Source organism: Hydra vulgaris, chromosome 11 (genome assembly GCF_038396675.1).
Source record: "Hydra vulgaris chromosome 11, alternate assembly HydraT2T_AEP".
Classification (NCBI taxonomy): domain Eukaryota; kingdom Metazoa; phylum Cnidaria; class Hydrozoa; order Anthoathecata; family Hydridae; genus Hydra; species Hydra vulgaris.
The window spans coordinates 8,131,084-8,148,861 of NC_088930.1; the positions used below are offsets into that span (position 1 = coordinate 8,131,084).

Here is a 17,778-nt window from a genome sequence, read left to right on the forward strand (position 1 = left end):
GTAAATACCTTTTCAGAATTTTCATTTTCTCGTTTAAATTGCAATCGTCTTTTTCGATTTGTTGCACCCGATTGTTAATTTGCGGACATGATGGACTTATAATTTAATTAATTTAAACTTATCAAAAATCAAAAGATGTGTTTTTTATTTACTTTTATTAGCATTTATTAACATTAATAAAATTACTTTGAATTACCATTATGAAATAAATGAAATACAGGCAGTTGTTGCGTGAGCCTGCGTCACTGACAGACAATAGACATCTAGCAGTGATGCCAGATTAGTATACCGTTAAATCCTGATGATTTCTTCTTTTTTATGGAAGAAAAAGTCGTTTTGAACTTTTTTAATGTCAAGTCAAAATCATACAACGTTTTGTCTTTTGACAAATGTCAAATGACAAAACGTTGATAGGTGTTAGATAGGTTTTATAAGAATTAGAGGGTGGCATAATTTTGTTAGCTAGATCAAGTCCGACATTTAAGAAATATATATTAAACTCTTAAGATATTTCTTTAGAACAATATATCATTATTATTTATATTGATTCATTTTGGTCGCAAAGAAGTTTTAATTTCATTTTTTCCTAATATATCATTGATTACTGCCCATGTTTTTTTGATATCCAGTTTACTTTTAGTAAATTGTTTACTGTAATAATTTTTTTTAGTTTTTTTTTTTAGAAGATCTATTAAATAGTACTTGTTTGTTTTATAATTTTATTCATTAGTTGTGCTTTTATTTTTAAGAAATTTATTATACAGTTTTTGTTTGGTTTTAGAGCATTTTATGAGTGTTTTATCCATCTAGGGATTAGCAAGTGTTTTTGTTTTTATTTTTAATACTTCATTAGGACAAGCTTCATCGAAAATCTTTTGAAATTAATTAAAAAATAAATTAAATGCTTCATTTGCATTTTGACTTCTATAAACATCAATCCAGTTTTCTATATATAATTTGTTTGTTAGATTGTTTTTACTAAAAGTTGAAAATTTGCGTTTATTTATATTTAAAATTATGGTTTGATCATTTGGAATAACTTTTATATTTTTTATAGTAATGTATATTGGGAAAAAATTACTAAAATCAGTCTTAAATACTCCTGCCGCAAATGATATTTCTTATTAATTGTTAATAAAAATACTATTGCAGTTGCAGAAGTTTTATTTACCCGAGTCGGTTTATTAATTATTGACAAAACGTTGTATTTATATAACATGTCAAAAAAAGATTTTTCGGATATAACTCGTAATAATTAAAGATGTATAAAATTAAAAACCAAAGAATTTACAATTTAATAAACAGTTATTTTAAAACCAGTTTTTTAAGTATCATTCATCAATTTTCTTATAGTTTTACTAAAGTAATAAGTTAATAACTTTCATGACAAGGTATTCAAAAATATGGGACCAATCCGGGGATCACGTGACTAGATAACTGTGAAACCGAAATCCTGGGATAAAAAATGTAATACAAGATTACAAACCCTAATTCATATACAAAATTTAATTGGCATATATAAAAAACCATGACTTCACAATTTTTGATCGAAAAGAGAACCTAAATTGTTTTTTTGTTTACTAAACTTGAGAATTTTTAAAAGTTTTGAAAGCAATGAAAAAACTACTTTACCACTAAGCCATTTCATGAGAAAACAATTCAAAAGGCTTGAAAGTTTAAGGAGACAGGCAGTGTTTTACTGTTACTGCTACTAAAAAGCTGTTCAAGACGTTCGTGAACTAGTATAGGAAACCGACGCCGATTTGTCTATTCAAATGAGCGCTATTGTAATGAGAATCAGCCTAAGCACCTGTTATCATGCTTTTCAAGAAGTATAGGAAAACCAGGCAAGATGGCATTTCATAAATAACACTGCAAAAAAAATTATAAATGAGTGAAAAAAAACTATAAATGTAGCTTGTGTTTATTTGTAAACGTTTGCCATCTTGCCTCGTCTTCCCCGTCTTCCTAGAGTACAAGATCTTTAGCAAGTGAAAATGATTTTGAAAATAGAATGAAGTCTTTCTTTCAAAGGTTGAATAAAATTCTAATTTGCTGATCATAATTAATTGGTCAGACGAGGCCCTGTTCACGCTACACGATATAAATCGTCATTGTTGTTGCTATTGGGGCTACTCTAATCAGCACAAAAATATATTAAATGTATTCTATGTATGGATACCAAGAAAGATTTTTATCATCTCTTCTTTAAAGGAACTTTAAAGGTTTTTGTTTTTTAATCAAAAGTGTACTTTTTCTAATAGAAGCTTTCGGAGACTTTTTTTTGGAGATAAAGTGCATATTATATGAACTAATTAACCATAGCATACACATTCATTAAACTATAATAGACTGCATATTAAATACTATGTAGTCTGTTATAGATCAATGAATGTGTATGCAAAGATTAATATAATTTATTTAAAATGCACTTTATCGATATACGCAATTTTTAGAATAGTTGTAAAAGAAATTTATTCACTGTATATTTTCTATTATTGTGCGCTTAAAGAAGTTTTGTTGTAAATGTTAAAATAGAAAAAAGCGTTCTATCAATCTATAAAAAACTTTTGATTTTGTTACGTTCTTTAAATAAGTTTTTGTCTTACAATAAGTTATTAAACTATTTGCCTTCTCGCCATAGACTAATTAAGTACTTTGATTTCACATTGAATACATACAATTAAAACCTCTATGTTTAGAAATACAGCCATAGTATGCAATTATTTTTTTTTGATATTATACATAGTTATATTGCGGCTCCTATTTTGGGAGAATGTGGTTTCTTTCTGGTTAAAAATTTCACGAGTCAAGCAAGTGTCAGCTTGTGATATTTGAAGTTAACAGAAAAATTAAAAAGTTTAGTGCTTTATTTTCTATGTCTGTACTTGACATTTGGTAAAGTTTACTTTAAAAGTCAAAATCACTGATCTCAAAGTTTTTTTATTTGTCAAAACATATAATTTTTGTCAAAACATATAATTAATTTGTATAATTATTTGTATATTTGAAAGTTTCTTTTAACCGGAACCGGAACTTGTGATAATGATGTCTGGAAATTTCTTTAAAAGTTTCGATTCTTATAAAATCGAGAGTATAAATTTAGGACCACAAAACTTCACTATTTTTTTTACTATATTTAATTTTTTCATGCAGTGCAATTATAATTTTTTTATATTTATCTAAACCATTTTATTTTAAAATTTAAAAATTTTTTAAATGGTAAATTAAATCAAACGTGAGTAGGTTTTATCTTTCTGTATAATATTTTTAATGTATTACAAACAATTTAAAAATACATAAAAAAAACTTGTAAAATATGAAAATAAACTTTATTTTAGCATCTATTTTAAAAATTTTGTATTTTAACAAACTTATCTTTAGCACAAATTCAAGTCTTCTTTTTTTTCTTTTCAATTTGTTATATTTCTAATATATATATACATTTTATGTGTACAGCTATACATTTCTTATGCTGTTTAGAGATAAAGATTTAAAAATGCCTGATGACTATTATAGCATACTAGGAGTTGGAAAGTCTGCAACTGATAACGATATCAAAAAAGCGTATGTACCATTTTAACTTTTTTTCATTGTTTTTTTTTAATTTTTTTATTACCATGTTAGATTCTTGAGTGCCTTGACAAACTAGTCCATGCCCTGAAATAAATTTGAAGTTTGTAGAAATTATTTTGAAGTTTTTTTTTCAAGTAAAGTTCCTACACGCAATTAAGTTCTCCAAATTTTAATAGTTTCATTATGACTTTAAAATCATAATGGAACTATTAACCATCAAATAAAACCATTGCTTTGCAATGACACTGGAAATGTTGGAGGTAAGTTTTGAAAGTGAAAGAAAAAAGAAGAGATAAACAAAGGAAAGGATAATCAAAAAGTTATTTTAAAAATAGAAGCATGAAAAAATAACAACATACAAAGTAAAAACAAGATCAAGCAATTTAAATAAAATAACTAAAGAGTAAAAAAAAAAAAAGAAAAAAAAAAGCATAAACCATTAACTAAATAAAAGACTACCATTAACAAAAATCAAAGTTAAAAGTTCAATAAAAAAAATTTAAATTGGAAAATAAGAAAAAAAAAAAAGAACTATGAATTTTACTAACAGCAAAAAAAAAAAAAATTTTTTTAAGTTATATTTGTACATTGTTTATATTGTCATATATTTTTGTGCATTGTTCAAATTGTGCTGTAATTTTGTATATTGTTTATTTATGTGTTTTTGTCTGCTGTTTCTTTTTTTTGGAAGGGTCATGTATTGTTCTTTGGCCATTGTCATGTATTGTTCATGTTATCATGAACAATACATGACAATGTGACAATATGTGCTTTTATACAGTGTTTATATTGTCCTGTGTTTTTTTTTTTAGTTTGTCTAATGTTGGTTGGACATTTTTAAAGCTATATATATTTTTAAAACTGTAAATCTATATGTGTATGTATATATTTGTATTTGTGTTTATGCATGCACATATGTGTATTTCTGTATGCATATACATTTTTAATTTTATTATTATTGTACTTATTTTCTTGCTTTCAACTTAAACAATAGTTTTATGTCATTGTTAGTTGTTACTTGTTATCAGTTAACTATTTGTAAGTGTCTAATTTTACATACATAGCTATTGTGTTTATAAAAGCAAGTGACTGTATTTTTATTATTATTATTATTGTTGTTGTTGCTGTTGTTTTTCTAATTCTCATTGTGATTCTTATGTTTATTATTGCAAATTGTATTATTGTTATTATAACCATTATTATTTTAATCTTTGTCATTAGGTGTTTAATTAATGTTAGTAATTTTACTTTTTGTAAACAACCTTAAAATGTAACACTTTCTATTTCAAAACTATATTGATTTATTGGTAAAGCTTTGAAAATATTTGTTTGTTTTTTACTATAAAATTTATACTTGGCTTTTTTATGGAGTAAAGAAACCATTGAAATTATCAATTTAGATTTTTCTACCACTGGTTTAGATGCTCAAAAATCCCTGTGGCCTTGATCACTCAATTTCACACATTCTCTTTTCAATGATCTTTCATAAATCATAAGAATTTCATCTGCAAGTGTATAGTTTAAACATCGGTCTAAAATAATGATTTTAATGAATTTTCACATTGTATGGTTTGTGAGGGGAAAAAATATTGTTATAATATTCATTGACATTTTCTGATTCTAAAATGTTGCCAGCAAATTGTTTAATCAAATAAAAACTATAAATAGTTTACAAAAAAACATTCTGTCCTAACATTACATCAGTATAAAATAAATTTATTACCTGCTCATCATTGTTATGGTGTTATAAAAAAATGTGACATTTTAAACATAAACAAGTTGATTACATTATTTTAAAAGTAACAACTATCCTTTGCACAAAAAAAATGTATATATAAATTTAAATATAGAATAACTTTAAAATTTAGCATAGCATATAAGTTGGTTTGATTGAATTAATTATTATTGGTTTGTTAATTTTGTATTTTAATCTTAAATTCAATCAAGATTTGTGTGATTTCAGAGAGCTGTTAAATAAAACTAATTTATTGTAGAAAGACTGGTTTAAAGAAATTTGGTTCTTATTGAGAGGGTGTCAGAGAATTAATTAGGAGATTTGAAATACTAAATGATGAAATTTTAACAATCCGCTTGAAAGCATGAGAAGATATTTAATATAAACTTTAAAACGATGCATACAATATATTGTAATTTAATAAACAAACATAAATAAATAAAAAAGTTAAATAATTGCTAATGGAGAATTATTGTAACATCTCTTTTTTAATAAAAGCAGGTTTTACAATAAAGCATCTTTAAAATAATTAAATCAAAATCTCTGAGTTTATAAAAGTTTATAAAATAAGATATCTTTTTTTTTTATTATCATCTTATTTAATTAATCGCTAACAAAAAGATTGTGTTTTTAGATTGTCATGTAATATCACTATATTTGGGAATGTAATCAAGAAACTAGTTTTCAAATGTTAGAGTTGCTTTAATTCTATAATTGGTAAATTTAGTGAAAAAGAAATTTTTGAATTTAAGAAACTTTTAATTGAAAAAGACTTCTCAAGAGCCATTTCTTAAAATAAGTTGCTCTTGAGAAGTCATGAGAAGCATTAACTGTTAATCATGTAGTAGTGTGTAAAAAAAATATAAAACTCCTCCGTAAAACTTCATGTTCCATATAGCATTAGCAGTTACTTGTTGCTAAAGATAATGTTAGAAAAGCAACCACAAATTATAAAGCACATTTTATAAGTATATGATGTTAGTAGTGCAAAACTGAAGTGTAAAAATCCCAAATGCAAGAGAAAAAAAATCACATAAACTAAAGGAAACAAGGTGAATAGTTTCAGCTTCAGACTCTAAGAAATTAAAAGCATTTTCTTAAATAACATTAAATACAGTCAACAAAATGTACGATGAAGATGTATGACTAGACAAAGGCCTTGTAAAAAAATATTATAAAAGTATTAGTAGAAAGGAATACACGTAAAAGCATTTAATTTTATGTAGTTGTATATAACTCTATGTTTCCTTAAAAACTAAATATCCTCATAAGATTAAAAGGTTTTCTAAGTTTTGTAGTTTAAGACTAATATATGGTGTATAACTCTTGGTGTATCAGGAACTCAGTTTGTTTGTGTTTGTGCCCAACAATAAAATATAATATTCTTATTAACGATATATATATGGAAAATGTACCTACAAAGATCTGATGACAAAAATTGTTTTTATTGTGACAATAAGGTCACAATACAAACAATTTAACTTGTTTATTGTCCAAGGCAATAAACGAGGTAAAGGGATTCCTAAGTGCTGAGACAATTTGTGTTTGTATTTAAAAAAATATTAATATTTAGCCAAAAATAAAGTTTTGGTTAAATTTTTTGGATTAAAACTAAATAATAAATGTATTTCAATAAAAACTAATATTGTCATTTTATTCGAAGCTCACCTTCTCCATTTTACTTTAGTTTATAATATACAGCACAAAGTGGAAAGACAAGTTTTATTCATACTCTACAATGATGTCATATTCTAAAGTCTTATAAATTAAGCACATATGAAATAAACTATCAGTATTGTGTCTAGTAAGCGACCGGGGCTAGGTTTGATAACACATAGCCATGACCAGGGTCAGGTTTATGATCAGGGATGCATTAATATTGATAGATCCTATAAAAGTATTGTTTTAAATTATAACTAATTTCATAAATTTTAATTAAAAATAACTTTTTTATTGGATCTATCAATATTAATGCAGCACTGATCATAAACTCATCCCCGGTCGCAGCTATGTTATCAAACCTGACCCCAGCCATAGCCCCGGTCGCTTACTAATAATGTCTTTATATTGTGGTGTATATCCCTTTAACTGCTCATTCCTGTAATGCAAAATGTCAAGTAAGATACCAAAGGCAACAAATGAAAAATTATCCTATTATTTCAAAGAATCTTCATGTTACAAGGTAATGGAGATGTTACATTAGCTTCCTCACTTATTTACTTTAAACAAATAAATGAAGATGGTAATGTAACAGACAATTTTTTCTTTTACCAGTAATAAAAGAACTCAACTTAGTCAACAAATTAATATCAAAACATTGAAATTTGGTAAATTTATTATGTTTTAATATGATACATTTCAATATAATAGTATGATAATTGAAAATGATCATACCCAACAAGATGTTACTATTGAGTTTTAATAAACTTTTATGATTGTCTAGAAATAGAACAATAAGTAGTGATTCTTTTTTTAATTGATAGTTAGGCAAATTTAAGGATAATTTAGGAAGTTTCTGACCATTTCAGCAGATTTCTTATCCCAGAAAATAGGAAAGTATTACTTTTTAGATAAGAATTTTTAAAGTTAAAGACTGCAGTTTTTGTAGAATTCATATTTTATTAAGTTCTTTCTATTGTATAAAAATGAAATTTGCAATGTCATTGCATTTTAAAAATTTTCTGGATCATTTGGCATGAAGTTTCTCTAAAGCATTATTTTATGTTTTTTATGCAATTTTTGTGTGTAAGACTCAAAAAAGTGATAGGTTTTTTTTTTTTAAAGGGGGGGGGGGGCTGCTTGAAACTTGGTTTCATTTATACCAAATCTGGTCTGCCTTTGCTCTTTATAAGAATTACTTTTAATCCTTTCTTCATCAAGCAAAAATGAGTTTCTTCTCTATTTTATTGCCTTAGAACGACTTGCATCACTTTACGAATGGGAGTCAGTGTCATGAACTTTGGTTGATATTGAATTTTTGGCATATTTTAGTTCCTCATTCTTATTTTTATTAACTAGTTAAAATATTTTGTAAATAACCTTCTAAAGACCATTAGCTGCAAACATTTAAATAAATTTTTATGTTTTTTAGTAAACATTTTATTTTATTTATTTTAACATTGTCTGTATACTCTAGAATCTAGAATGCAGATTCAATGAAGTTAAAGAATAAACCTTTTATATTAATGTCTATTCGCTTCTTATTATACATGGTTCTGGAAATGTTATTCATGCTTTTGAATTTTAGTGGTAATTTATAATTATAGTTATGTAAAATTTACAATCCTCTCCAGAAATTTTGGTACAACTCCCAATTTTATAACAACCCCCTCAACAACTGTCTAAATTTAAGGTGTTGTTAAAACTCTCTTTATAACAATTTTATTAAAACTTCTTAACTTGAAAAAATTTTTAAATAAAATTAAATTTTTTTTTTGAAGTTTTAAAGTTTTTAATCGGACAAATCTCAATTACTTTTATTTTCAAAAACTTTACCTACCTCTATAAATCCACTTTATTTAAAATTATTAGACAGTAAGAGACATCTTTGCAGAAACTACTAGAGAATGTTATCTTTATTTTTTAGTTTGTGTTTTTCGTTGTTATTGTTTTTTTACTTTTCCATTTTGTGAAGGTATCGAAAGCTTGCTCTTAAATGGCACCCTGATAAAAATCCCGATAAAAAAACAGAAGCAGAGGAGATGTTTAAAAAGATATCAGAAGCTTATGAAGTCTTATCTGACAGTAAGATCTTTTATAAGTATATGTTTTTGAAAAATAAAATTATTTAAAAAAATCCAATAAATATTTATGAATGTTTTTTTTTAGTTAGTTAATAATATTTTTTTAGAAGAAAAACGAAATGTTTATGACGTTTATGGCAAAGATGGTTTGAAAGCTGGAGGTTGAAAAATTAAGCTTTGATTCAATATGTAATAGTAATTTTATTTTAGCTCATTAAACAAGATTAATTTTTAAATATATCAAATTTAGGTGGAGGTCATTATCACGAACCATCATTTAATGGATTTAGTGGTGCTTCATTTTCATTTCGGCATGCAGAAGATATATTCAGGTATTTATTATTTATATTTTCAAATATTTGTAATATGCCTTTTAAAGAAGTAAATATTTTAAAATCTAATAAGTGGTAGTTTTTTTTTTATTATCAAACTGTTTTGAACTTTTAAAGTATCTTACCAAATTGTTTTTAACTTTTTCTGCTTAGTTAAAAAAAATAAATTGTTTTGAACATTTTGAAATCGTTATTTGTTTTTCTTCAAGAAATAAAAAAAAAAATCAAACCATATTTATAAAATCATTTGTGAAAAAAATATCTGTTCACTAAGTCCTTATAACATAAATTCTCTGTATAAATGATTTTGCAGAAATGGTGTTTTAAACATGACTATAAACAGCATTCAGTATGTACCTAAAGGTTTAGTTTGCTAGGTTTAGTTTGCTAGCTTTGTGTATTTTATTCAAAGATTTTTACTTTAAGTAAAATCAATTCCAAAAAGATTTGTTAACTAAAAAAAATTGCTTTTGATAAATAAAAATTGGTTTATCAATTTCGAAAAAATCAAATGTTGCAGACAGAATAACATTTTGCGTGTTTAACTAAACAAGCAAACAAAAGATTTCAAATGATACAAAAATTTATAATGAGGCCTCTTATAAAATGTAAGATGATTGAAGTTTTATTCATAGAACATACCTTAATTTTTATGAACAAATATTAAATTTTTAGTATTTGTTATGACAAGTATGCAATAGTGTTGTAGTGGTAGAGCACTCGCTTCATAAGCGAGAGGTTCCGAGTTCGATTCCCACCACGTCCCTGGTAGTACCGCTCTCAACTTGTTTCTCCGTACAGTGGCCTTGTTCGTCAAGGTTTGTGTTTTGGAGTTCTAGAGTTGGGAGAGGGTTATAACCACAAGGAGCCTCCTCATCTTTAGTGGCCTTTTGGCCTTGGGGAGGTGAATAACAAAAAAAAAAAAAGTGAATCCAATTTTTATTGAAAAATGATTTCCGGAGTTTTCAAAATCACATGAAATTTAGAATTCCAATATAATTCTGGAATTGCAAAAAAAATTTGAAGGAAAAAAAGTTTCAAAGTATTTCAAATTAATTAAAATTAAACTTTTTTTAAGTATCTCAGTAAAACAAAACAAAATCTCAGTAAAACAAAACAAATTCAATGAAAAACAAAAATTAAACGAAACAAATTCAACGAGAAAAATAATTAATATATAAAAAATTTTTTTTTTTAATTGTGATTTTTTAAAAAGCTTCTTAGCATACACAAATTATCCAATGTCATATCATTAAGTCTTGACCTGATTTTTGTTGAAAATGTTCCAACAGTGGAAAAAGCTTTCTCTGCTTTAACACTTGTTAGAGGAATACACAAAAGATTATAATAAATATTTTCCAAAAGTGGTTCTATCGACCTGGGTTTGCTGGGTTTTTTGCTGTTGCAATTTCACCAAGGAGAGTTCAGTTTTACTTTTGTTAGGTTCAAGTTCAGATTCTATATCAGGGTCAGACTCGGAATTCGTAGAATCAACCAGAGAAGTTTCATTAGTAAGATGTCGGGCAAAGGTTAGAATAAACTTATTTCCGTTTTAGAATGAACAGAAATACTCTTATGAATTTTTTTTCCCTAAATATTCTTATAAATTTTTTTTTCCTATCTCCATTATGCAGATACTGTAAAACATCAGATAAAATAGTTCTTCAGTTAATTTGGATTTCTAGCATTTTCAATGCAAGGCTAATTTTGTTATCGTCACCTAAATTTTGTAACATAAACGTAAATGTTACATCTGCAGAAATTAATTTGGCATCAGCACCACATAGCGTGTCTTCAGCTCATTTTAATGGTATCAAATTTTTTCGATAACTGTAATACTGTATCCCATTCGGTTTCATATAAAAGTGTCTGCATTGATATCAATTATATTTGCATCGATATCAATTAGTGCTTTCTTTAATGAAGATTTTAAAACATTTAAACAATCTAACATGAACAACACGTTGCTCCATCTACTTTTCAAATCTAACGCAAGATTTAATTCTTTCACAATCTTGCTTCACATATTTTTGAAGCACTTCATTTTTCATAAGCAAACGATGGAATACTGTAACAACTTTTCGCATTTTAGTGATCAATGCTCATAGCTGGAAATTTTCTGTGGTTTTTATAACATCAGTTTCATTTCCCATGTCTACCTGCATTCTATTTTCATTATCCTCTTCATCATTATGATTTTCTTCATTTATTTTAAGATTTAAGTCACTTCATTTATTTTAAGATTTAAGTCACTTCATTTATTTTAAGATTTAAGTCACTGTTATATTCTGTTATATTTTTATATTCTTCCTCTACTTCAGTTTGCTTTTTATCGTTGAGGCACTGCCAGTCACAATGCACAAAATACCATTGTGAATATTTGATTGGCAAATTTGGCTTCTTTTCCAGCAACTTTACACAACCCTCAATACGAGAATCCAAATTCCAAACATGACTTTCTGATCCATGTGCGTTAACATTTATAATACGCCGGTTACAAGAAGAAGTCCACTTGTCAAGAGTGACACTGAAAAATACCTTCTCGTAATCCACCCAATATCTTTAAAATCTGTTTACACTGTATGCACTTCGTCACTTTTTTTTTTCTCTTTTAAAAAATAATTCCACATCATATTTGATGAGTTCTCTTTGGATACATCTAAAAAAATTTCTTCTCGATTCTTTGACATCCTAGAGATTAAAGTTAAATGTACACAAATAAATGCAATGTTAAAACCAATAAAACTTACCTAATATGCTTTGAACTAGGCTTAGATAATAAATGTTATATAATAAATATTATTAACACTAGTGTAAATTCATGCGACCTGCTTGTTCACTATTTCACAATAAAAATTTTTCACTGTTGTTTCAATAAAAACAAAATGTGTTAGTTTTTTGCTTTTTGCATTGGTTTTCACTTTTAAGCACAACAAAAACAAAAAAATTAAGTTCAAAAAAAGCTAATGATATAAAAATCCGAATCATCCGGAATTCAGTTTCTTTCTATTTTGAAATTTTAAATTTAATAAAAACAAATGAATTTCGGAATTCTGAAATTCTAAAATCCAGATTTGGAATCCCTAATTATGACCATATTCATCTCCACATAGTGTGTAGGGCTAGCACACTCCTAACTAGTGCAAAACAATCAAACTAAAGAAAATCATGAAATAAATCCAAGTAAACCTTAACTTTTTTTTATTCATATCTTAGAAATATGTTAAAAATTTCAAATTTTACTAAGTAAATTTAAACAAGACTGCTGAAAAATGATTTTTGACGGGTCTTTAAATTTAATTTAGTTATAAAATCTAAGTATTGTTGTGAGAGTTATTGGTATAGTTAGATATAGGAAAATCGTAATCCTTACAATCTAAAGTTTTACATTATGGTGGGTAAAAATATATGAAGTCATCCAAAAAAAGTAATTTTCGACACCCTTACGTCTCAGAATTTGTTTATTTTTACACCACTTGCAGTCCATATCAAAAAAATAATAACTGCGAAAATTTTAGTTAAAAATACCAATGGGTTCCAGAGATATTGTCACTTGAAATAATGCTGACTCAGCATTTTCTGAAGTGACTACAAAGCAACTTTGACATACAGTATCTTCATAATGGCTTGGGGAAGTTTCCTAAAATTTGGTACTCTAATAGATTTTAACTTGAGGAATCCAAAAACAGCACCCTCAAGACTCGATTATCTCAAGAAATGCCTCATTTGTCCAATTTTGTTCAAAATTATTGACTTGTAAATTAGTGATTTTTGGAGATAAAATGAAGACTGTGGCCCAAAATCCCGAGTAAAAAGTTTAATTGTATATCATTATTTCATCTTAGGTCTACTGAAAAAAATTAGATTCATCAATTGTCTCTCTAATACATGATCAAAATTTGCATTTAAAAATGGTGTCTTTTTAAAAAAATTTAAATTTTGTAACAAAAGCAATTAAAATGTTTTGTAAAACATTTATTTGAATAAAACATCAAATACTGTTATTTATTGACTAGTTTAGGACATTTATAGTCATGGGCCTAGGAAGACGCCCTCCCCTTCCTCGGGAGGCCCCCACGCCGCCCCCCATCTCCCTAGATTTTTTTTTTGATTTTTTTTTACATAAAATGAATAAATAATAGTTGGTTGTTAAAATACATTTTAAAAACATATTTTTTCAGTTTAAGTTTGAGAAACAGTTTATTTGCATTACTTCAAATCAATAAATACCTCTTATTTCAAAGATCTTTTTACGATTTTAAGTATAAATTTTAAAACCAAAGATATTAAAACGTTTTTAAAACATTTTGACAATCAATATCTTTATGTAGTTTTAGACTAATATAGTCATTGACATAATAAGATGGGAGTGATTTGTGATTTATTTAAACCCCCACCCCTCCTTCTCAGCCTACAATTCAAGAATTTGAAAAAAAATAAAAGACATTTTAAATGCAAAATAGGTAAGTAAATTAAAAACAAAATTATTTTAAACATGATTAATTTTTTTTTGTAACCAACAGTTTATATTCTTCAAATCTAAATCAGATATGTTGTATGTACAACCTGATATTGTTCGCGGTGTAGAAATTAGGCATATAACTTCAGAATTGAGCACCCAACACTCATCAGTTCTCATTGGCCAAAAGAAGTTTTTACCTGGTCCATGTGGATGCATGAATCTGACTTTTATATCAAGCTCACTTACATCTTCAGCAATCCCTACCCACCAAAATCCATCATAAAAACATGCAGTATAATCCATTTTTTTAATATTTAATGAAATATCTACATAATGTTTGCTTTTTGGAATGATATCAAATATTTCAGTGCATGCATCAGTACTTATTTTTTTATAACTTATAGTGTTTGGAGCAATCGGAATAAAATGATGATACATCCTTGTGCCAGGAACTGTTCTTCCACCTAAATATCTTTTTTCTAATTGTGCTCGTGTTTGATCAGTTTCTTCTTTTGAAAATAACTTAAAATAAATTCCATTTATCTTGGCTTTACAAAAGGAGTACATTAAATTAACATCTAAAATCTGCCTAGTAGTTATTTGTTTTAGACTTTCTTGACATACTACTCTTTTAACAGTCCCACCAATACCATCACAGGGGGATTTACCATGACTGGTAGCAAAAAATACCCATTCAGCATTCAAATCAAAGTCTTTACTGTGATGACAAAGATTGATAAAATTTTTAAAATTTTTAAATTGTGCTGCACAACCATCGGAAAAGTATTTCACACTTGATACATCAGGTAGATTTTCTTTGATATATCTAGTTATATCTTCCTGAGTCTTGTAAATAAATCCTGTGTCATGATCAACATCTTCTGAAAGGTAACAAAAAGATTTATGTTTGAGAAGTTTGTTCTCTATAAAATAAAGTACAATTGTATAAAGTGAGCATTGACTTTTGCTCCAGTGATAACTTTGAACCTCATCCTGAACAACATATTGATAGTTTTCAGCAAAATCTCCTAAAATTAAGCATTCGTTTTGGTTAAGATTTTCTTTACATTTTTTTAAGTATCTACTTTGTGTTTTTGCAATATATGAATGAGTGGTAAGGTTGTCAATGCTGTCACATAATAAATCATTAAATTCATCTAGTGGCAATGACTGTGAAAGTAGTGTTGTACGATCGGTACTCTGCCATTGCTTAAATACTATATCTTCTTCATGCTCATGGTCCATAAACTCCTGCACTAAAAAACTTTTTAACACTTCAATACCAGGGCATTGGTTACATCGATGCAACATACATTCTGCATTTTCAAGAGAGCAAACAATCAATGCCATGAAATCTTTATAACTTTTATTCCACCTAATGGCATCAATGAGAAATTTTGTATTTTGGTGATGTATGCAAACACATACATTGTGGGTACCTGACGCATTAGTTGTAATACACCATTTAAGTTTAAGAGTACAAAATTTTGACAAACTGACTTTGACGTTAGGGTAGTCTTTTTTGAATGCAACATGTAATTCATTAAGATTGAGTAGCAATAATCTTTTTTGAACATGTTGGTTTTTCTTAATACTTACATAATCTTTTTTTCCTGGCATCATTCTTGAAAATTCATCACTTTGATAAAAGTTAATCACTAAATTAACTGTTTCTGGTGAAAGTGGGTTTCCAGTTTTTTTTCCGGGTAATGATAGAATTCCATTCTCATTTTTAACTTTTCTTGCTGTTCGAACAAGATACTCAGACACTTCAAAGTAGCTTGATATCTTTTTACGTGTCCATGATTTTGGTGCGAGTGTTAACATTTGCACCTTATGGCAATAAGAGTCAGTCTCTGAAATTTTATTTTTTATTTCATACATAAAATGTCTAGATCATGGTCATTGTTAATGTTGTTGTTTAAAATGGGCCTTTTTATTTCTGTTGTTAAAAAAGTTTCTTTAATATTATATGCTAATGAGACCATTTTTGCAACTCTGTCAATAGTGTTCTCAAACTTTTGTTTTGCTACAGGCAATTTGCTGTGTTTTGAAAGACTTTTTAGTTTGACTGGTGAGATTCCAAGCAATTCTATAGTGGTATCTAACTTAATTTTTTTCTCACTTTTGGATTCCCATTCCTCCTGTGAATTTAAATCTTCATTAGTTTCTATTGCTTTTTTGTAACATTTACTGCAGAATTTCCAACCTGGGGTTACATAAACATTATTTTTTTGCAAATAGTTTGCCATGTCTATGGATATCTTTATATTACCTAAAAAACAAATTTAGTTTTACGTGGTTAAAATAACTGAAATTATCAAACATTTTATAAATAATAAATTGTTTTCTTTTAATTTCCGTAAGATTACCTTTTATAGCAATTTTTTTACTTTCCTTGTGTGTTCCAAAAGAATTGCAACACTTTGTAATTTTTCTCTCAAAATATTTTCCATAGAATTGCTCATGATAACAACATATAATTCTTATTGAACTATATTTTTCCTTTAAATTTGCTCGCCATATTATTTCTTCTTGTTTTTCACAAGGAAGATCTTTAAATTGAACAAAACCTTGTTTTCTTGAAAATCCAGTTTTGTGGCAATGAATGTTAAGACTTTTTCCAATGTCACATTCCTCCATATTAATTATTTTTATTATTTATTACCTAACAAAATAATATAAAAAATATAAAATTAAAAGTAATTCTTTAAGAAAATACAAACAAGTAAATACCTTTAAAAAGAACAAGACAAAACTTATGTTTGTTTTTTATATAAAAGGAGGTTTTAAGTCACCAATTTGAAATAATGAAAATTTTTTTTTTTCAAAATTAAAATTAAATTGTATGTTTATGCATTATTTATTCATTTTATGCCAAAAAAAAAATATAAAAATCTAGGGAGATTGGGGGAGGGGCGTAGGGGCCTCCCGTGGGAGGGAAGGGTATCTCCCTTGGCCCATGACTATAAATGTCCTAAACTAGTCAATAAATAACACTATTTGATGTTTTATTCAAATAAATGTTTTAAAAAGTATTTTAATTGCTTTTGTTACAAAATTTAAATTTTTCTAAAAAGACACCATTTTTAAATGCAAATTTTGATCACGTATTAGAGAGACAATTGATGAATCTAATTTTTTTCAGTAGACCTAAGATGAAATAATGATATACAATTAAACTTTTTACTCGGGATTTTGGGCCACAGTCTTCATTTTACCTCCAAAAATCACTAATTTACAAGTCAATAATTTTGAACAAAATTGGATAAATGAGGCATTTCTTAAGATAATCGAGTCTTAAGAGTGCTGTTTTTGGATTTCTCAAGTTAAAATCTATTAGAGTACCAAATTTTAGGAAACTTCCCCAAGCCATTATGAAGATACTGAATGTCAAAGTTGCTTTGTAGTCACTTCAGAAAATCACTAAAATGCTGAGTCAGCATTATTTCAAGTGACTATATCTTTGGAACCCATTGGTATTTTTAACTAAAATTTTCGCAGTTATTATTTTTTTGATATGGACTGCAAGTGGTGTAAAAATAAACAAATTCTGAGACGTAAGGGTGTCATGGTTTGGATGATTTCATATATTTTTACTCTGGTGTAAAAAGTACTCTGACCACTAATAGGTTGTGATTAAATATTGCTTCAAATTAATTGGTGGTTGCCACCAATTAACCTAAAACCCAGTAATATTAGAAAAATACCAAATGCTTAAATGCAAAGTTAACTTAGAAATAGTAAATGACCAGGGTTGATATTTGACTGGGGCAGGGGCCGGGTTTGATAAAATATAGCAGGGGCTGGGTTTGTGACAGGGGCTGCATAAACATTTATACATCCTAAAGTATACTTTTTTTTATTCAAAGTTCATGTTATATTTTGTTTATATGTGCATATATAAACATCATTTTGATCAACATGGTC

The 17,778-nt window shown here is 27.1% G+C and overlaps 1 protein-coding gene across 1 annotated transcript in view; it reads left to right on the forward strand.

The window, feature by feature from the left end:
• Positions 1-3,457: 3,457 nt before the first annotated feature.
• LOC100210733 (dnaJ homolog subfamily B member 6) overlaps positions 3,458-17,778 on the forward strand; it is a 29,390-nt gene continuing 15,069 nt past the window's right edge. Inside the window, exons 1-4 of the mRNA XM_065809983.1 lie at positions 3,458-3,567; positions 8,946-9,055; positions 9,162-9,215; positions 9,305-9,386. Of these exons, the coding sequence (XP_065666055.1) occupies positions 3,473-3,567; positions 8,946-9,055; positions 9,162-9,215; positions 9,305-9,386 (341 nt within the window). The 5' untranslated portion in view covers positions 3,458-3,472. The remainder of the gene's footprint in view (positions 3,568-8,945; positions 9,056-9,161; positions 9,216-9,304; positions 9,387-17,778) is intronic.